At 41.7% G+C, this 22,611-nt stretch overlaps 2 protein-coding genes and 1 long non-coding RNA gene across 3 annotated transcripts in view; 1 reads left to right on the top strand and 2 right to left on the bottom strand.

Annotated features, from left to right (window-relative positions):
• SH3GL1 (SH3 domain containing GRB2 like 1, endophilin A2) overlaps positions 1-10,706 on the bottom strand; it is a 78,955-nt gene extending 68,249 nt beyond the window's left edge. The window contains exon 1 of the mRNA XM_072113304.1: positions 10,574-10,706. Coding sequence (XP_071969405.1) covers positions 10,574-10,618 — 45 coding nt within the window. The 5' untranslated portion in view covers positions 10,619-10,706. The remainder of the gene's footprint in view (positions 1-10,573) is intronic.
• Positions 10,707-10,731: 25 nt separating this feature from the next.
• Positions 10,732-21,227, top strand: LOC140065749 (uncharacterized). The gene is made up of 2 exons (XR_011848036.1): positions 10,732-10,835; positions 21,002-21,227. It is a non-coding gene; the product is annotated as an uncharacterized lncRNA (long non-coding RNA).
• YJU2 (YJU2 splicing factor homolog) overlaps positions 20,974-22,611 on the bottom strand; it is a 24,558-nt gene continuing 22,920 nt past the window's right edge. Inside the window, exon 8 of the mRNA XM_072113315.1 lies at positions 20,974-21,381. Within this exon, the coding sequence (XP_071969416.1) occupies positions 21,287-21,381 (95 nt within the window). The 3' untranslated portion in view covers positions 20,974-21,286. The remainder of the gene's footprint in view (positions 21,382-22,611) is intronic.

Raw genomic sequence — 22,611 nt, 5'->3', positions numbered from 1 at the left:
TATGTGGTTTGGGCCTCCGTCCATGCTTTCAAATGGTCATCTGATGGGTCAGAAATGTATTTGCCCTCGGTCTCCGTCACCCTATTTATGAATGTCAAATGCAGGTCTCTTGATTTAGTTTTATTTCTAATTATAGCCTGGAGTAGGGTACCCCTTATATGTGCTTTCATGGAGTCCCAATTAGCATTCTCTGGGACAGACCCATCATTTGTGTCAAAATATCTCTGTAAGGCCTCCGGGATAATGCCCCCCACAGTTTGAAGCCAGTATGGATTAACTTTTCAGTAACCTCCCCTAGGTCCCACTTCTGGTCGTAAGGTCAGGGAAACCAAAAGCGGGGAATGGTCTGATATACTTCGGGCCAGATATTTAACATCTGCGACAAAGGGGAGAAGAAATTGTGTACCCAGTGCCAGGTCTATCCTGGATAGGGAGCGGTGAGAAGCCGCATAGCATGACTATTGACTAACCCCTACATTCCTTTCCCTCAAATTATCACACAAACCCACCTCATCTAGCAATCGTGCCAACATGGTCGGTAAGGCCGACTCCGCGATGGTGCCAGTGTGAAACTTATCCCAAAAGGGATGTAGATAATTATTAAAATCTCCAATTATCAGCACCGGCACCGCCGAGGACCCGGCCATAAATTAGATAACTTTTTTAATAATCGTATTGGAATATGGAGGGGGAACATATACTGCAGCAATTATACATTTAATTCCGTATATAAAACACTGTAAACATATATACCTGCCCTCCTGATCTGTCATTTGCCTTTCACATACAAACGGTATATTACGATGCACTAAAATGCTAACTCCTCTCGCATGTGTGGAGTAGACTCAGTGGTACTGATGTCCCACCCATGTTCTATTTAGAAGAGGGATATTTTCCTTTACTAGATGTCTCTCAGAGAGGCATAATATTGCAGGTTTTAGGCTTAGTAGAGACCTATATATCGCATATCTCTTATTAGCGTCTCCTGTGCCCCTGACGTTCCATGCCAAAATATTAACCTTAGCCATACCCACATAAACTCCCCTGCATAGATAGTAATTCAATCATACCCCATTGTGTCGCACAATATCTCAGTCTGAGCCCCTCCGCCCTTCCCTTATCCCCCAAACATAATTTAACAAAAAGAAGAAAAACCAGTAACTCCCATGAGGGAACAACAGAAAAACGTAGACACATTCGACAATTCCCACCGGAGGTAGGAGTCGGGGTAGGAGTGTCTCCCTTTTCTTGCAGTCCTATAATGAAACTAGCGATCGCACAAATAACAAGAATAGTCCCGCTACTTGACTTAGGTTAACGTTCATTTTGGCCCATATTTTAGACTTCTCTCTCAACAAGGTATTGCAAGCGGTCTTCAAAATCAGTGTTCTGGTGATCCACAGCGTTCGGCTGGGATTCTATTTGCTTGGGCATCCATCCACTCCATAGCATCCTTCGGTGCTTCAAAGAAGTATGTTGTTCCTTGTGCTACAACGCGCAGCCGCGCTGGGTATAACAGAGTAGATCACATTCGCCTCTCTCAGTCGGCGCTTCACATCTGTGAATTGTGCCCTTTTCTTTTGGACTTCTGTAGAAAAGTCCGGATAAAATGAGATTCTTTTCCCATTCAGGGATATATCTTTGAGCTCTCTTGCTCTGCGGAGAACAGTATCTCTGTCCTTATAGTGCAAATGCTTAATGAGGATAGACCTAGGTGGAGCACCTGGTGGTAATGGTCGGGTAGGGACTCGGTGTGCTCTTTCAATTGCACAAAACAGTGAGAGGACATCAGGGCCACATATCTCTCTCAGCCATTTTTCGAAAAAGTCCACAGGATTCTTTCCCTCAGACTTCTCCGGGACTCCCACTACTCTTAAGTTGTTCCTACGGAGTCTGTTTTCTAGATCGTCCACTTTGGACATGAGAGTTTGGGTAGTGGATATAACTCTTCTCATGTCCCTGGTCATAGGGGGAAGCTGATCTTCTACTTTGCTTACTCTGTCTTCCACTTCCTTCACCCTCTCTCTGACCTTATGCATGTCATGGCGGATCAGTACAACCTCTTCTGTGAGGCCTCCCAGTTGTTTGGCCAGGTCAGCTTTACAGGACGTAACTGCTAGTAATACATCCCTCGGTGTGGGTTCCTTATCGGTCTGGCTCACCTCTTCAGCAGTGGCCTGCATGTTGGTTGACTGGAGTCGCCGCTCCGGTGTTCTTAGGAGCTCAGGAATTCCTGTAGGGGTAGTCTCCGGCAGTTCTTCCTCCCCACTCTCTGCAGACGAGTGCTCCATACTTTCCTCCTGCGTCCCCTCAGCATGGATATCAGCTCGCACCACCAGGCATGGTGTGACTGAGACACCCTCTCGGCATAGCTTCTCCTCGGGGGTTCTTATGGCAGCATCCCCATCTCTGGCGTATTTTCCCAGGCGGGCAGCTATCTCCGCCATTCTATCCTTAGTGCGGCGCTCCGCCGCCATATTGCCTGCCACGCTGCTCTTCCCCGGTTTTAGCTTTTGGGAGCCGTAACGGGTCATGCTCCTCTTAGAAGCCCGGATTCTGTCGCCGGCAGGCTCCGTGACTGCGGCTGGTGCTGTGCAAGCCTTCTTACCCCCGAATCGGGCCAAAATGCAGCGTTAATAAGGGAACTGCAAGCGGGAGCTCCTTTCGCACACGTCCGCTCACATCAGCGCACAGGCCACGCCCCCAATCCCACAAACAGAATTATTAAAGGGGCTCTTCAGGATCAAAGTTGTGGCCAACAGTGGGGGAGGCTGTTAAAAAAGAAACAACACAAAAATAGCTTCTATGGCTGCTGGTTCCTTTGTAATATCATAGATTTGGCATGTGATTGGTGCAGTGGTCATGTGCCCTCAGAATCTGTATTAACAGATAAGGGGTAATAAAAGCCATCATGCTCGTCTGTATGAGAAGAAGGTTGCATATAAGTTAATATTTTACAGCCTCCAGTGCTGTTGTCCACAGGTTTAGTTTGATCCTAAACCTCCTTTTCATGTTTAACCCTTTCTCATTAGCCATACGGCTTTATACATACCCAATTATGCCTTTAAAAACATGTTTACTGTGTTTGTATCTGCCACAGAAACGGACATATCCTTGTCATAAAAAGGTGATATTTATATACATTTCCGTCTGTAAATTCAACAGTAAATATTTATAGTTTTTAGGTGCCTCAGTTCAAAATATATAAGCATTTATAGTGTACCACCTGCAGAGTGGAGTAGTGGGAGACATTACTGAGAAATGGTAAAAGTAAATGCACCCTCTTCATCTATAGCTGAACATGAGGAAATATAATTTGGTAAGTCTATATTTAAAATTTACTACTAATTAAAGAACTTTGATGGTAAAAATTACAGAAAAGCATATTTTTTAATCATTTGTCTTAAATTTCTAAAAGTATTAAATTTATAATAAAACTATCAAGTTAACCCCTTAGTGACCAAGCTCATTTTCACATTGATGACCAAGCCCTATTTTTCAAAACTGCCATGAGTCACTTCGGTAATCACTTTAGAATTCTGTGTCAGTCTTCTCTTCTACAAACTCATGCTACCTCTTCACCACTTCCTGTCATGTGCATTGAACAGGCAAGGGAGGGATGGGCTGATGTAGAGGAAGGATGCACAAGGAGTCTCACAGGCAGCAGCGGCCCCTCCCCTGGGAATCACAACATGCTGCTGGCAGGGAGAAGGAATTAAACTTGTATAAACTACTGAAATTATTTAGAATACTAACATAGGCATTTTTAAAATCAGCATAGGCTATTGGAACCTAACACCAACAGAAAAAATTACATTCCTGGTGACAAATTTGCTTTAACTTTCGCAGATGGTTTCGATATTACAGATCAAACAGCATTTCTTGGACTTTTCCATTTTACTCCCCAGACTCAAAAACCTATAAAATCTGCAGAATTTTTCCATCTACAGAGCTGCATATAAACTGTACTTTCTAGTAACAGTATTTTATAATCCATGCCATCTACTGGGAAGCAGCAAAATAATTCCAAATACAGTGAAATTGACAAGCAAATGCATTTGCAACATATTCTTGTGGGCTTTGTTTTTATAGCTTGCACTTTTCAAATCGCACATCTACTTTATTTGGGAATACCAAATTTATGTAGTTTTAATTTATTTCAAAAAGAAATATAAAACCTTTTGAGCGAAGAAAAAAAAATTAAATTTCTCAATTTTTTGAAAGCCATGCAGAACTTTAGGAGAAACCAACAGGCCTAGCCTAAAGCCCCTTAGTGACCAACTAAGAAACCCGTATAGGTGGTCATGAAAGTGTCACATTTACAAAAAATAAAAGCTATTTAAAGAGGAACAGAACTACAAAAATGAATCTGAATATTCAGGCATCAACGACCCTTGGTCTAAAAGGGGTTAAAGGAAACCTACCATTTGATTTGATGCATTATGAAGCAAACATACATTGAGAATGCTGTAGCTACACTGATGCAGGATCATATCTTGGTTAATCCCTCTGCCGAGTGGTTTTGCTGATATAACAGATATAACATTATGATAATGAAGCTCTGCCCCTTCTATGGCTGCTTCAGTGTAGCAGGAGAGTTTTTCTCTGAAGGAGAAGATGACACAATCACTTTTCTCCCTGCCAGAAAGAATAATCAATTGCTGCACCGTCCCCCAGCTGCTGTGTATGAGTAATCCAGCTCAGGTTGATTAGTCGTGCTTGACTAAACGCCAGTTGTAATTCCAAGCTCCCTTGTGTAATGTGTTGATCGAGACAGCCATGTTGATCCAGCTTTCCCCACGTCCTGAATTTTATAATGCATCAAATCAAATGGTAGGTTTCCTTTAAGTGAATCTCATTTGGTTAGATGCCAGGGATCTACTAGAGAAGGCATATTAAGAAGGTGTGGTCAAACTGTGTTATTCGCTGCCATAAAAATTATGTCATTTAGAAAACTGTGACCTCACTGAATGACCATAGCAGTCTTAGGTCTTAATAGTGTATAATGTAACATAAATATGGAACTACCTAAATTCGTAATTTATGCATTAGAGATAGTTTAAGTAATGCTTTCCTTGGATAAATAGCTGCGTCTGAACTTAATGTACGCCTATGAATTACAGTATTTAATTACAGCAATGAAAATTTCATACACCTCAGAGTATAAATACTCTGCAAAGAAACTCAGAGGAGCTGGAAAAAATGCTGTGGACATTTTATGCGAGGGGGCTCTGTTGTGGACATTTCATTAATACTGCTGATGAAAATCTTATTACGAGTAGTGGCTGCATCCCCCTCTACCCCTAGGTCTTATTACTCAACTCAAGTTTTCCAGCTTTTTTTTTGTAGAAGTCTTGGCTTATACGCAAATATTTACAGTATGAAAATCTTTTTTCTCATAGTGAAATGGCCATAGGTGTGTAGGAGGCTATAGAAAAAGGGATATTATAGTGTGAGAAAAGGGGCACTTTAGACTGGGGTGGGTATTAGTGGGACGACCTATTTTTTTCCAAGGGACCATGGTAAGTGGGTTACTTAACGCAGTTCCGTGGGTGGAGGAGATAAGGTCTCGGTACAGGATTCCGGGGGTGGAGGGAGTTCAGCTGCAGAGCACACAGAGGCTGGGTCAGCCAGGGGCAGCATCCACATCTCCTATGCTGTCTGGGAGACCTGGTCTGGATGGTAGTCAGGTGGATGGTTTCTTATGAACAGTAAAAGATTAGGGATATAGAGTAGTACTTAAGTCCTAACATCCAGGAACATGTCGGATAGGACACAGAGACCCTAGTCCTGTGAACAGACCGGAGCCCATGGGTCACTTAATCTTCCACTGCAGATTACTATACTACATCACCCAAATAAAAACTACCCCTTCCTATAAGTCAAATGAGCTTGCTCTAAATAAGTAACAACCTTTCCTAATAATTGTTGTTTTACATACCAACCTTTAGACAAAAAATCTGAAAATATAGCTTAAATAAAAGGGTAGGGAGAGACAAGGGGCGCTCCTATAGTGTAGTATCCATTTGTACAGAGACGATTTGTCGCTGTATTAGAACTACTAACCTGGTTAGTAGTTCTAACCAGGTATATACAACTTATATATAGATTGTCTTTGTTCCAGAGGCAAAGTATTAAGAAACATAACCCACCTTAAAAATAAATGGCTGTGTGGCTTTACTAATTTTTGCATCCAGTTTATACAGCGGACACTTAATATCAGTCACCACTGATTGATCTGGTTAAATAGAAACAGAAGATACTCTTGGCTGGCTAAGAAAGATGATTGATACAGCAAATCTTCCAATGTATCTGTCAATCTAGTTTCCTCCATGGTTCTGATCCTCTCATGGATCAAAACAAGGAATAAACAACTTCAGTATGAAAGCAGCCCTACAGGTTAATGCTTTTTTGTTATCAAAAGGGTAAATACATGTCAATGTTTTCTTGAATGATAAAGCTTTTGTACACATTGAAACTGAGACGTGTATAGAGGGAGTTCCCGGGTTATGCACAAGATACATTCTTTAGGTCTGAACTTAAAGGGGTATTCCCACAAGCACAAGATTCTTAACCCCTTAGTGACCAAGCTCATTTGCGCCTTGATGACCAAGGCCTATTTTTCAAAACCAGCATGTGTCACTTTATCCAGTTATAACTTTAGAAGGCTTTAACTCACCCAATTACTTTTGAGTTTGTTTTTCATGTGGTATAGGGGGCATATTGACCTCTTGCCATTGATGAGCTTTTTCCATTTTACTTTGTTTATTGCTCCCCACTTTCAATAAACAATAACTTTTTTATTTTTCCGTGTACAGAGCTGTTTGAGGGCTTGTTTTCTGCGGAACAAATTGTACTTCCTAGTAATGGTATTTTATATTCCATCCCTTGTACTGGGAAGTGGAAATATAGTTCAAAATGCGGTAATATTGACAAGAATCCGCATTTGTGCCATGTGCTTGTGTGCTCTGTTTTTACGTCTTTCACTGTACACTCCAAATGGCATCTCTAATATATTCTTTGGTTTGGTCCAATCACAGGGATACCAATTTTATATAGATTTTATTAGGAGTTAATAGATTTTAACAAAAATTAAAACTTTTTGTGTAATTTTTTTTGGGACGAGTTGACGTTTTATTGCTACCGTTTTCAGTACTGTGTGATCTTTAGATCAGTTTTTATGTATTGCAAAAGGGAAAAAAAAGTGTAAATGCGGACATTTCAGCACATTTTTACATTACGTGGTCCAGCACCGGGAATAACCGCTTTTAGATCTTTATAAATTGGATATTTTGTGATCCGGTGATACCTCATATGTGTTTTTTTATTGTATTTTTTACTAAATTTATTTATTGCTTTATATGTGTTAGAAGCCTTTGGGACATTCTAATTAAATTTTAATTTTTTGTAATTTTTTTGTTGTTATAATACTAGCATATGAACTAGTAATCATGTATTGCAGTGCATTAGAAGTATCAGCCTGCATAGGCTGACAGGCATCTGCCCGCTCCAGCCAGGGGCTGGACTGAGCAGGCACATGCCGATGGCAGACCCGACAGCCAGGGCACTGCTCTTCCCTGCAAGGAGAGCCCGTGCAGACCTTAGGTTAGGCCGATGGAGAAACCATCCTGGTGTTTACAATTTTGCTTGTCGTCCCCGGATACGACCATAAATCTAACTATGGTCGGATTCTTCTCATGAATAGCTTCTCTTGTCAGCACACTGCAGTGCTCTCAGCCTCCTGCCCCTTCTTGAAATGCAGGGTCCACAGCATTTCAAGACCAGCTCAGACACAGGCACTGTGCAGAGACTCATTCTACAAGCTACAGACAGATAAAGTCTTTATAGCAGAGCTAACTGTGTTTTATTGATTAGAAGAGTTAGGGTGAAGACACACATGGCGTTTTTGGGCCGTTTTTGGGCCGTTTTTACTAAGGGCGTTTTCAGATCGTTAAAAACGCATGCGTTAAAAAACGCATCCGTTTTTTAAAAACGCATGCGTTTTTTGAAAACGCATGCGTTTTTGTCAGTTTTTCCGAAATTGCGCAATGAAAAACGGACAAAAACACATGTGTTTTCAAAAAACGCATGCGTTTTTTAACGCATGCGTTTTTAACGATCTGAAAACGCACTTAGTAAAAACGGCCCAAAAACGGACCAAAAACGCCATGTGTGTCTTCACCCTTAGCGGAGCTGAGAGTATCATTGTGTTTCATATCCCTCTCATGGATCTTAACTCTGATCTGTCTCAAATCTCTATTTCTATGTGTCAGATACTAGTAGAATGTCCAGAAGCAAAATAAAAGTGTAGATAAGCCCTGAACCATGATATTCTAAGCACATTGTTATCACACAGGACCTCAGAGCACTCTGAAAAGTAATGGGGTTAAATTATAGATTATCTATTTAGTGTAAACTTCACATTTATGAACTTTCTTTCATGGGTAAACCCCTTTAATGGACATCTACCATCAGATTACCTGATTGTAGATGCTTACTATTCATCTCCCCGTCCTGTCCCCATTGCCAGCAAACTTCTTTTAGTATGTTAGTAAAACTACTTTTGTAGAAACAAAAGCTTTTTAAAATATGCAACTAAGCTGCTCTGCTGAGTACCTCTTGGCTCAGGTGCTAGGTAATTTATTTATGCCCCCCAACCCGACTGGCACACCTACACAGTGTTCAAAAAGCCAATGACATCACCGGCTCTCCCTCTGCAATCCTTGCGTTATGCATGATTATAGCAGACTATAGAGAGGGAAGGCTATGATCGCGCAATACACATCCACATGCTGACCGTGATTTTCATGGCTAACATACCGACTTATTGGTGGACCAGAACGCCAGTCCTAAAATTCCCCTCACCAGCGGTCCGTCCTCTTAGTAAATTTGAGAACAAACCCTGCCAGCTCCAAACTTCAGACCAGATGGGAACTGGCAGAGTTTCCTACTATGCTCTCCACCATTTTTCCGGCAGAGACTATAGTAAACTTGATTGGCCAGGTGTTCTCGCCCTGGTCTGCCTTGACACACCCGTGGCGGCATGCGAGACAAAGAAAGCACAGAACTGGCAGGGAAAGAGAAATTTATATGGTTACGCCAGTTTTCTGGTGGAGAAGCCAAATATAATCTCCCCCACTGTAACACTGCTCTGTAAACTGTTCTTTTTTTGAGGTGGAACCGCAAAAAACACATAGCACTACTATGTCATTCATGGATAGTCTGGAGAACCAGGTGTTTTGCCTTCTAATTTTAGTCATCCATTTGTTTTGTGGATGTAAGAAAAAAAATTCATATACAGATGCAACCCCTGACAACACATACACACAACCAACACATGTAGCCTTTGTGGACATGCAGGGTTCTCACTGGTGTGAGAGAGTCTTAATACACTAAGGGCTCATTTGCGATCTTCAGGGTTTCTGTATTGTCCATGATTTTTATGTTGGTATGGTTACCCAAAGAATCCCCACGCACACACACACGGTTATCAGAGCTCCGCTGCCCAGCAGCGGCTTTGGTCCTTTAATAAATCTCTCGGCACGGTTTTTCAGATGCATGAGCTACTTATACAAAAGGGGGGCCTGGAGACCGATCAGTGCTCCTATCTGTAAGTGGCAGTATCGCTGTGAGAAGTTTGCAGAAAACATAGGAACATGTCACCCCAAATGCTTTGAAGTATAGTGTCCAAATAAAGCAGGACATTTCTGCTGTTGTGCTGGCCCTGGCAGTGCTGAAACGCGCGGTTCTCCCACAATCGCATTCATGAGGTTATCAATGCTCCCCCTCATGTAACTAAGTGACAAGACTGGAAGGGTCACATCTATAGTGTCACATCTACGCATACAGCTACTGACCACAGTTGTGCCATCATTGGAAGTGAATACTATTGTACTATATATCACCTCATGGGGGTCTGATTGTTAGGAGCCACACAGGTCCACAGGAAGGAAGAATCACAGGTCCACCATGCAGAAAAAAGAAACAAGGAAACAAAGGTGCATTTGTCTTCAATCTTGGAAGGGGTCCCAGATGTCAGACCCCCTACCACTAATAACAATATGGCAGATGATGGGAAGTACAGTGCTTACGTGTGCAGTACAAGCCTCAAGTTGCAGTCTACAAGTAACTGGATGGTTTCCCTACAACTAGATGGCAGATGTTAATCACAACCAATTAGGTGGCTGCCTTCACTTTACAATGTCCACTGGGATATAACTGGTTGCTATGGGAAACTACTCAGCTTTCCCTGGCACTGGCATTAAAAAGTCTCTCCAGTCATAACAAGTCATTGAAATTAAAAAATTATATGAAGGTAGAAACTCAAGTTTTGTATTCTGTTATGACTATAGTCCGTACCCACCGCCATATGGCGTTTACTACACCCCATATCGTACAGACCCCAGGATTCCTATGATAACAGTGGAACGATACAACTACACAATACACGCTAGTTTTCTGTGGCGCTGGTCGGCGCTACTCTTTCATCCCTCATATGGACGGCAGCAAGGACTCCGCCACAGAAAACTCCAAGTCGATTAGACAGCACAGAGCCCGATTCCCCTCGTCTGACCTGGCTCGCTTTGTAGAACTGCTTCTTGAGCCCCGCCACAGACATGGTTTCGGCCTGGAAACTCGAGCGCAGATTCCGAAAGTGGAGCGAGAAAAAAAACCAAAAAAAAAAAACAAACTTAGAGCCTTTCGGGGCTCCCGGCTCAGGAAATTACATGGCAAGCGCTCACTTCCGGTTTGAGAGAGGAAACTGGGGAGGGCTGGACACAATCACGGAGTAATCCGTATCACTGCTTCTTCCTCAATGTTGTATTCCGTCTGTGGTGAGAGCTGTCTGTGTTCTCCTCAGTGTTGTATGCCCTGTTTGTTGGGATTGCTGTGTATATGTATGTATGTATTCTTGGGGGGGATAAACTACATTTATGTATGTATACTTTGGGGGGTAAGCTCCATAGATGTATGTATTCTTGGGGGGGGGGGGGGGGTAAGCTACATAGATGTATGTATTCTTGGGGGGGGGGGTAAACTACATAGATGTATGTATGCTTGGGGGGGGGGGTAAGCTACATAGATGTATGTATTCTTGGGGGGGGGGGGGGGTAAGCTACATAGATGTATGTATTCTTGGGGGGGGGGGGGGTAAGCTACATAGATGTATGTATTCTTGGGGGGGGGGTAAGCTACATAGATGTATGTATTCTTGTGGGGGGTAAGCTACATAGATGTATGTATTCTTGTGGGGGGTAAGCTACATAGATGTATGTATTCTTGTGGGGGGTAAGCTACATAGATGTATGTATTCTTGTGGGGGGTAAGCTACATAGATGTATGTATTCTTGTGGGGGGTAAGCTACATAGATGTATGTATTCTTGTGGGGGGTAAGCTACATAGATGTATGTATTCTTGTGGGGGGTAAGCTACATAGATGTATGTATTCTTGTGGGGGGTAAGCTACATAGATGTATGTATTCTTGTGGGGGGTAAGCTACATAGATGTATGTATTCTTGTGGGGGGTAAGCTACATAGATGTATGTATTCTTGTGGGGGGTAAGCTACATAGATGTATGTATTCTTGTGGGGGGTAAGCTACATAGATGTATGTATTCTTGTGGGGGGTAAGCTACATAGATGTATGTATTCTTGTGGGGGGTAAGCTACATAGATGTATGTATTCTTGTGGGGGGTAAGCTACATAGATGTATGTATTCTTGTGGGGGGTAAGCTACATAGATGTATGTATTCTTGTGGGGGGTAAGCTACATAGATGTATGTATTCTTGTGGGGGGTAAGCTACATAGATGTATGTATTCTTGTGGGGGGTAAGCTACATAGATGTATGTATTCTTGTGGGGGGTAAGCTACATAGATGTATGTATTCTTGTGGGGGGTAAGCTACATAGATGTATGTATTCTTGTGGGGGGTAAGCTACATAGATGTATGTATTCTTGTGGGGGGTAAGCTACATAGATGTATGTATTCTTGTGGGGGGTAAGCTACATAGATGTATGTATTCTTGTGGGGGGTAAGCTACATAGATGTATGTATTCTTGTGGGGGGTAAGCTACATAGATGTATGTATTCTTGTGGGGGGTAAGCTACATAGATGTATGTATTCTTGTGGGGGGTAAGCTACATAGATGTATGTATTCTTGTGGGGGGTAAGCTACATAGATGTATGTATTCTTGTGGGGGGTAAGCTACATAGATGTATGTATTCTTGTGGGGGGTAAGCTACATAGATGTATGTATTCTTGTGGGGGGTAAGCTACATAGATGTATGTATTCTTGTGGGGGGTAAGCTACATAGATGTATGTATTCTTGTGGGGGGTAAGCTACATAGATGTATGTATTCTTGTGGGGGGTAAGCTACATAGATGTATGTATTCTTGTGGGGGGTAAGCTACATAGATGTATGTATTCTTGTGGGGGGTAAGCTACATAGATGTATGTATTCTTGTGGGGGGTAAGCTACATAGATGTATGTATTCTTGTGGGGGGTAAGCTACATAGATGTATGTATTCTTGTGGGGGGTAAGCTACATAGATGTATGTATTCTTGTGGGGGGTAAGCTACATAGATGTATGTATTCTTGTGGGGGGTAAGCTACATAGATGTATGTATTCTTGTGGGGGGTAAGCTACATAGATGTATGTATTCTTGTGGGGGGTAAGCTACATAGATGTATGTATTCTTGTGGGGGGTAAGCTACATAGATGTATGTATTCTTGTGGGGGGTAAGCTACATAGATGTATGTATTCTTGTGGGGGGTAAGCTACATAGATGTATGTATTCTTGTGGGGGGTAAGCTACATAGATGTATGTATTCTTGTGGGGGGTAAGCTACATAGATGTATGTATTCTTGTGGGGGGTAAGCTACATAGATGTATGTATTCTTGTGGGGGGTAAGCTACATAGATGTATGTATTCTTGTGGGGGGTAAGCTACATAGATGTATGTATTCTTGTGGGGGGTAAGCTACATAGATGTATGTATTCTTGTGGGGGGTAAGCTACATAGATGTATGTATTCTTGTGGGGGGTAAGCTACATAGATGTATGTATTCTTGTGGGGGGTAAGCTACATAGATGTATGTATTCTTGTGGGGGGTAAGCTACATAGATGTATGTATTCTTGTGGGGGGTAAGCTACATAGATGTATGTATTCTTGTGGGGGGTAAGCTACATAGATGTATGTATTCTTGTGGGGGGTAAGCTACATAGATGTATGTATTCTTGTGGGGGGTAAGCTACATAGATGTATGTATTCTTGTGGGGGGTAAGCTACATAGATGTATGTATTCTTGGGGGGGGGTAAGCTACATAGATGTATGTATTCTTGGGGGGGGGTAAGCTACATAGATGTATGTATTCTTGGGGGGGGGGTAAGCTACATAGATGTATGTATTCTTGGGGGGGGGGTAAGCTACATAGATGTATGTATTCTTGGGGGGGGGGTAAGCTACATAGATGTATGTATTCTTGGGGGGGGGGTAAGCTACATAGATGTATGTATTCTTGGGGGGGGGGTAAGCTACATAGATGTATGTATTCTTGGGGGGGGGGTAAGCTACATAGATGTATGTATTCTTGGGGGGGGGGTAAGCTACATAGATGTATGTATTCTTGGGGGGGGGGTAAGCTACATAGATGTATGTATTCTTGGGGGGGGGGTAAGCTACATAGATGTATGTATTCTTGGGGGGGGGTAAGCTACATAGATGTATGTATTCTTGGGGGGGGGGTAAGCTACATAGATGTATGTATTCTTGGGGGGGGGTAAGCTACATAGATGTATGTATTCTTGGGGGGGGGGTAAGCTACATAGATGTATGTATTCTTGGGGGGGGGGGTAAGCTACATAGATGTATGTATTCTTGGGGGGGGGGGGCTGCTGAAGGCTTCATATATGTATGCGTCTGCAGGGGGGGGGGAATCGGCGCCGTGTACAACAGATGTATGCTATTATTTTAATTCAAGTGATTTATATACAAGTGCATTATATACATCTCCACCATTGCATGAGTAAATGAAGTTATGAAGAAAACGGATCACATCTAAAGACTGTTGACCCACTCGACCTTTGTCAACCTAGATTTCTACCAGGCAGGAGGTCATGCTCTGTTTAGGTAGATGTTAGCTATGTTTCTTCACTCCTGTTATCTGGGCTGAGAATCCAACAAAAGCACCTCCCCTCAAATTTGGAGTGCGGTACCTTTGTTTTCTGTGCGTCACCGGAGGGGCGGAGCCGTGTATTTGTATGCGTTACTGGAGGTGGCGCTGTATATATTCATTATTGGGGCAGGGCTTTATATTTTACTAGCAATATTCACTATATTAACAAAAAATTGTGGGGAGTGCCTACCACCCTTAATCTGGCCCTTCTCCTCAGTGTTGCATGTGCTGTGTTTGGTGAGAGCAGTCAGATTCTTCCTATGTGGTGTGTGTGGTGAACAAGACTGTGGAGCCAATAAGCCAAAGTTTTGACCCCTCAATTTCCTATGACACTAACTCTGACTCGACAGTAGGGTTGCACTGATACCTAAATTTTGATTGCCTGCCCCTAAGCCATGCGTGTACTTTCAGGCATCACAGTTCCAGCATCTTAAGGGAAGGAGAGGCGGGGGTCCAGTCGGAAGTTGGTAGTGAAGCAGTAACCCTTTCTCTCATCAGTAGAGGCTGGTTTTCCAGGTAGCGCTAAGCATAGAATTTCTACTCTCTCTCTTATATGGTAAGTGTGGGATAAGGCCAAACTGTTAATGGTTGTACTCCTTATAGACCAATATGACAAAATTTGAGTCTCCCGAATTATTCAGTTTGGAGGGTTTTAGTTCATGGGAAAGTAAGGGTATACAGTTTGTTCATCAGCTACATAATGAAGGAACCTTTAAGGAGCTCTCGGTATTTCAGGAGGATTTTAATTTGCCACATAGTAAATTCTACAAATATTTACAATTAAGGCATTCCGGGACAACTCAAGCGACAAAGGTGGGATCGACTAAGGAGACATTTTCAATCAATGTCCTTATATGAGGGTGGTTTAATAAGTACACGTGTTTGTCGACAGAGGGCGTTCCTGAGGGAAGTTGGCGTTATCATCGTGTGCTGCCATCTATCAAACGATGGCAAAACAAATTGTAGACTGATTAATAGGTTAAGATTTGGCAGCCTTTTGAGTAAGACGTGTTTTCGTGATTTTCTGAAAAAGTGCAGTATTGTTCAGTAATTCACTTTTTGTCTTTGGATGGGAAAAAATAAAAGCAAAGTTGGATGCTGTTTATGGGGACACTTCGCCATCTATGACCACAGTAAGATATTGGTTCAACAAATTTAAACGTGGGCGAACATCCGTTGATGAGGACGCCCGGCAGAAGTGGTAACCGAGGAAATCATTCAAAAAGTCCACGACATGATACTTGCTGATCGAACGAAAGGGCGTAGGTGTATCGACCGCAATGGCAATTAATATTTTACATGATAAGTTGGCGATGAAAAAATTGTAGGCCCGATGGGTGTCGTGAATGTTGGCGGTGGACAACTGTTAACTTTGAAGCAGTGCTTAGAGCACTTTAAGGAAGATCCGAAGGAGTTTTTGCGTTGAGTTGTCACCGTTGATGAAACCTGGATTCATCATTACACACCAGAAACATGGCTCACGTGAAAAAAATTTAGCTCAAAGGAGGAAGTCATTGCCGAGACCGAGGCATATTTTGGAGAGTTCCACAAATTCAAATTTTTGGAGGGGTTAAAAAAATGGCAAGAACTTTGGGAGAAGTGTATCTTTCTAAAAGGGGACTGTGTTGAAAAATGAAAAAAAAAAAGAAAATTTGAAAAAATGGTGTCTTCATTACTAACACGGGTACTCATTGAACCCCCCCCCCCCCTTGTTGCTTAGATAGGAGATCCTAAAGGACCTATCTCAATATTATATAATCACCTAATTGACTCATACTTAAGAGGTTTTTCCACGGGATAAGTCCCCCACAGATCACGAAAACGAGGGGTCCAGTGAGGTTCCACACACCTCCGTCAGACCCCTCGTCGCTCTATCAGACTAATGGAACAGACGGCCGCGCATGACCATTCTGCTCCATTAATCTCTATGGAGCTGACGGAAATTGCTGAGTGCCATCTGCTCCATTAGTCTGATGGAGTGACAAAGGGGTCGAACGGACCCCTTGTTTTTGTGATCTGTGGAAGTCTCTTCGCCCCGTGAATAGGGCCTAACTTGCGTTTCGTGGGAAACCCCTTTAACCTATTCGAGTGGATGATGCCTGCCCTAGATATGCAAATGGTCCCGCAGATCACATTCATATGTTCTGGCACTCTGTCCTTTTTGGACGGTTCTGGAACAGAGTTCTAGCGTGTATAGAAGGGATATATATATAGGGATATACATATATCAAGTTGACATACCAAGAACTCCACTGCAATGTCTCCTGGGATACCTTGAGGATATACTAGCTTCTGAGTGGGTCAAAACGGCTCTTCAGAGAGCTGCATATTGAGCTAGAAAGTTGATAGCTCAGAGATGGGTGAGGCCAGACCTGCCCATTTCACGGGAGTTCAAGGAGCAAATAGGAGTACTAATAACCGGATATATATCGGACGCTGACTGCAGTGACCGCTCATCGTTCAATATATCGGACGCAGAGCTCAGTTCAATATCGGAACCGAGCCAGCATCGGGATACACGGGGTGCCGGCTGTAGCCAACAGCCGACATCCCAGTGTAACAACCGCGTCGGAATGGGCTCTGAAATTTTCAACAATAGGGGATACCAACCCCAAAATGGTAACATTGGAACAAGCATCTCATCCCGCAAAAAAATGCCACGGTAAAACGATATTCGATTTGTTAGCCGCGCAACATCAAAACAATTTATCCAAACATTTAAAAAATTATGAAATGTAAATAAACACAAAACTTATTACTAAAATGAAGTACAACGTGAGGGAAAAAAAAAAAATCTATCGCTTTGGTAGGTGTTTAAAAGTTATAACTATATAAAGCAATGCATGTCAGAATACAAAATATGGGGCTGTGCCTTAATAATTAATTAGATAATTGGGAAAACTGTCAAATGTATGCGGACTAAAAACGCCATCTGTGGCATCACCTTAGTGGGTAAAAATGAGAGAGCATTTCATTTTAGACATACACCTAACAAAGTTTGAGAAGATTTGGGGCACCTGGCCTATTGATAGAGGGTAGTTGCTAATCAACCGCTAATTGCTGCGAGTTTCGCTATGTAAATTTGTGGGAAATGTCATGTATTATATGAATGATTAATGTACTGCTGCCTATTGGTCGGGGGGGGGGGGGGGGCATTAATTCTTGTTTGTACGTTTTGTGATGTAAAAATTTCAAACGTTTAATAAAAATGTAATTATAAATTACAATATCTGGAAAAGTATCTCCTTACCAATACTTTTCACGAAAAGAAAAAAAACATTGTCTAAAAATTCTAAATGTTTTTTTTAATACACAATTCTAGATGCAGCTGCTGGAGCACACCTAACATTTTGAGTCCACGTACACACTGCATTTTTAAATGCAGCTCATGGAGGAGCTTCTCCTGATCACAGATGTGTTTAGGAACAAGGGTGCGGTCACACAGTGCTGGAATCAAACCAGCCAAATACATATTAAACATGCAGAAAAACATGCGTTTTCAATGTGTTAAAATGCACCAACACATCAAGAATGCACCGTGTGAATGAACCCCGAGTACTTGTGATTGAAAATAAGTAAATGTTGTTCACCGCTATCCTAAATCCTTGACCAAGAATAGAACAGACAAGGAAAAAAAAGGAAACCTACAATGAGTAATCTACTATGAGAAATACATCTGATGGTAGATTCCTACTTCCTGCCTCTGCTCTAATCTGTAATTTAATAATCCTGTAACCTAACCTAACTTGTTAATTTACATATTACTAAAATAAAGTTTAACTACAGAGGCTACTGGACTGGAGCATGTACAATTAAGTTAACAAGTTAGGTTTCAGGATTATTAAATTACAGATGAGGGAAGAGGCAGGCAGGAGGAAACTACAGTCATGGCCATAAGTTTTGAGAATGACACAAGTATTGTATTTTCAGATGATCTGTTGCCCTCTGGTTTTTATGTCTGTCAGATGTTTTTATCACATACAGAAATACAAGTGCAATCATATGAGTAACAAAACCTTTTATTGACAGAATGAGTTACTGCAGCAAGTCAATATTTACAGTGTTGACCCTTCTTCTTCAGGACCTGGGGAGTTTCCAGGCCATGGACCCAAAATATCTGTTTTGTTCCCTGAGCCATTTATCACCTTTTGCTTTATGGCAAGATGCTCCATCATGATGGAAAAGGCATCGTTGATCACCAAACTGCTCTTGGACAGTTGGGAGAAGTTGCTCTTGGAGTTCATTCTGGTACCATTCTTTATTCATGTATGTGTTTTTAGGTAAGACTGTGAGAGCCGATTCCCTTGGCTGAGAAGCAACCCCACACATCAATGGTTGCAGGATGCTTTACAGTTGGCATGAGACAAGACTGGTGGTATCGCTCACCTTGTCTTCTCCGAACAAGCTGTTTTCCAGATGTTCCAAACAATCGGAAAGGGGATTCAGAGAAAATGACTTTACCCCAGTCCTCAGCAGTCCACTCTCCGTACCTTTTTCAGAATATCAGTCTGTCCCTGATGTTTTTTCTGGAGAGAAGTGGCTTCTTTGCTGCCCTCCTTGACATCAGGCCTTGATCCAAGAGTCTCCGCCTCACATTGGTGCAGATGCACTCACACCTGCCTGCTGCCATTCCTGAGCAAGCTCTGTGCTGCTGGCAGCCCGATCCCGAAGCTGAAACACTTTTAAGAGACAGTCCTGGCGCTTGCTGGTCCTTCTTGGGAGCCCTGGAGCCTTTTTGGCAACAATGGAACCTCTCTCCTTGAATTTCTTGATGATGCGATAGATTGTTGACTGAAGTGCAATCTTTCTGGCTGCGATACTCTTCCCTGTTAGGCCAGTTTTGTGCAGTGCAATGATGACTGCACGTGTTTCTTTAAAGATAACCATGGTTAACAGAAGAGCAACATTGATGCCAAGCACCAGCCTTCTTTTAAGTGTCCAGTGATGTGATTACTTAATCATGACAGATTCATCTCCAGCCCTGTCCTCATCAACACCCACACCTGTGTCAATGGAGCAATCACTAAGCAATAACTTTTAAGGCAGACTTGCAATGAAGTTGAAATGTGTTTTGGGGGAAAAAGTTCATTTTCTAGGCAAATATTGACTTTGCACTTAATTGCTGTTAAGCTGATCACTCTTTATAACAATCTGGAGTATATGCAAATTGCCATTATAAAACCTGATGCAGTAGACTTTTGGCCATGACTGTATATAGTGCTTTTCTTATGTAGCCTGCCTCAGGCAGTATGTAGCGCATTTGTGTCAAACTACAGGCCTGGGTCACCAGTGCCTAACATGTTAAATGGGTTGTTCACTTTCAGCAAATAATTGATATTATTTGTGTAAGGGAAAGTTGCAGAAAGTATATTGGAAAATTGTGTATAAATTCCTCAGTTTTCTAGATTTCTGCTTGTCGTCATTCAATAGGAAGCTTCTATGTTTACTTCTAGTTGAAATCCAACCATGGTCATGTGATGGACACAGGTGCACGAGCCGTTATCACAGTAATCCGAGCAGTGTGATAATAACAGCTTGTGCACCTGCCTGTCCATCACAAGACCATGGACAGATTTCTATCCACTGGATGTAAACATGGAAGCTTTTTATAGAATGGCAGCAAACAAAGATCTAGAAAATTGAAGAGCTAATACAGAAAGTATATTGGAAGATTTTATAACTTACACATATCAATTATTTGCCTAAAATGGACATCCACTAAATACAGATTGCAACAGTTAATGGCAAGTGTCTGTATAATACAACAGACACCTGCCCTGCGAGGAGAGGGCTCAGCCCATGACCCCTTCCATACACAGTTCATGACATACTGGCTTAAATATCTATCCCTTTGAAAACATGGTGGATGGGGAACTGAAGACAACTGATATTTTTACAAATCAATAGGAATCAATGGGTCAGTTTTTTTCTCAGTTTTCTGAAAGCATAGCGCAAATGTGAACTTGAATAGCAAATGATATGATAGGTGTCAGAGCACTCTGCATATGAACATTTAGGCACTGTAGAGATCTTATCTACTAAGGCCAATAAGATTAAATTTGGACACAAAATTGATGCTTACACAAAGATCATTTTAACCCCTATACTTTACAATTTTACTCAGTTTTATTGCTGTTAGCTCCTCTAACTCCCTAGGCTGGTCAGTGCAAAATTCCAGACACTTCATCATTCCTCTGTGCTATGAGATGCTGGGCGCTGACAATATGCTGAGATTATTAGTGTACAGGGTTATTCTGCACTTTCATTTTCTTCTGACCATTCAGCTCTGCTAACTCCTCTATAACAGTCATCTCTGCTAGGCCTTCCTCCCCTTGGATAAAGACCTTGTCTGGAGCTAGTAGAGTAAACTCTGCCAATTGCTGCTTGCCGGCTGGAAGGGTCTGTAGTGGGTCTGAGCTGGTCTTGTAATGCGGGTGGGAGGGGGAGGCAGAGACCACAGCAGCGGGCAAACAAGAGTAGCTTTTCATGAGAAGAATCCGACCATAGTATTCTTCACTGATATAGACAGGTTGGAAATATATCTGTGAAATGCTGTATTTTTGTAATAACAGTGAATTACAGAATGCGTTATTTTGTTTTCCTAAGTAGATCTAAGTACCTTGTCTTCGTGGGAATGCCGTTTGGAACAATGATTAACCAATTTGTTTATTACTCTGAGGTTTTGATTACATTGTTTGGCTTGGTTAGGCTGTGGAAACCTTCTGTTTGAAAAACGCAAAGGTAAATTAGCAGTAAAAATAGTTCAAAAATAATATCAAGTATAAAAAGGGACAATTGTTTTTATTGCAGAAGACAAAATCAACAGAAGTCACCAAATAGGCCAAGTACAACTGTAGGTTCAAATGAAGATTTATAAAAGCATGTACAAAGAAAGATGAAGAACAAAGTACCTTGGTAAACATCCAGGTATACTTGGAATTTTTGAAGAGCAAGCAAGAATACAATATGCAATATGGTTTTTCTGAACAGTTTACCAATGTACAATTTTTTTTAAATAAATTTGTGTTATAAACAACGCCTGATTCAGGGATCCAGAAATATTTCTTACGACCATCTTTCGCCATTGGCTCTTCTCTACTGGCTGTCTTCACTGTCTGTATAAGCGCCTAATAGGGACAAGGAAGATACACATGTACCTGAAGGACCAATTGACTTGTGACAGGTACTCACTGTAAAAAAAATAAAAATGCATATATTATAATAAAAATATAATAGCACACAAACCATTTCTCTTCACATTATGGTCAACAAAAATTATTAATCCTCTAGTATAAAATGTGAATGAAGTTTCCAAAATATATTGTGCTTCTAGAACCTGGAGAGGAGTCCAGTTGCAACTAGATGCGCCCACGAGGCAGAGATATGTGTAGAGCCTCTCTGAGCGGACGCCATCGTAGCTAGCAATTGACCTGCCCCTCTCACCTTCCTCATATTATCTTTGCCGCTGGAAGAATCTCTTGTTGTTAGCAAATGTTCAAAAAGTTGGCACTGAGCAACACTTCATTTTCTAACAGAGCTTGGAGGGATCTGCAATATAGTTTAGTTCTGCCCTATCCTCATCGCTACATAAAACTTCCTAAAACTCTTAAGACTCCAGATTTTTTGCCATTAGGCTACAGGGAGAATTTGCTGCACCTCACAGATAATGGAAATATTCACTTTTTAAGTTACTACATTTTGAGAAGGGAGAATATCAACTAATATTCATGTTTTAACCCTTCTCTTTGCTGAACTATGTAAGAACACACTCTCTCTCTAATTGCTGTTTATTTGCGAAAATTGACTGATACGATGAACATTCGATCCTCTTTGCGCAATGTCGCTATTATATATTAACACTGTGACCCAGAACATGTCCATAAAGTTATATGTAACACCAAAAACACACACATGTTCTGGAATAAACTTTTTATTGAACACCATCCTCTATTATTTACCCCTATGTTATGACGCTCACACTCGAATTCTTATGAAGCATGAAGGGTTCTGTTATTGCGCGGCTAATACATTGGCGCACATCTAATAGTGACTTTTGTCATCTCATTAGCTTGGTTTATGGATATAGTTATTATTTGGGTTACCATTGTGTGAGGGAGTGCACGATGATAGATCTGTGTGAAACTCAATGCAATTTTCTGCAAAAATTGTTTGGTGTCCCCTGTGGATTTAACGTTCCCTTTGCTGCATATTTTGGTGAATATATTTGTGTGGGGTATGTAAGAACTCCTCACATCTTACTGTTTTAGGAAAGTATATGTTCTTTATATAAGATTCTGCATTTGTACATATTTTAGAGTTATTTTGAATGTGAATTGCCAAATGCATCGTATGGTTGTCTGATTTCTTAACCCCTACGGGTCTCAGCCTCTTTTGGCCTTATGGACGCGGCCCCATTTTTC

This window comes from Engystomops pustulosus, chromosome 1 (assembly GCF_040894005.1).
Source record: "Engystomops pustulosus chromosome 1, aEngPut4.maternal, whole genome shotgun sequence".
Classification (NCBI taxonomy): Eukaryota; Metazoa; Chordata; class Amphibia; order Anura; family Leptodactylidae; genus Engystomops; species Engystomops pustulosus.
Note: the sequence above shows the minus strand (reverse complement) of the source record. Positions and strands in the feature narration are given on the sequence as shown.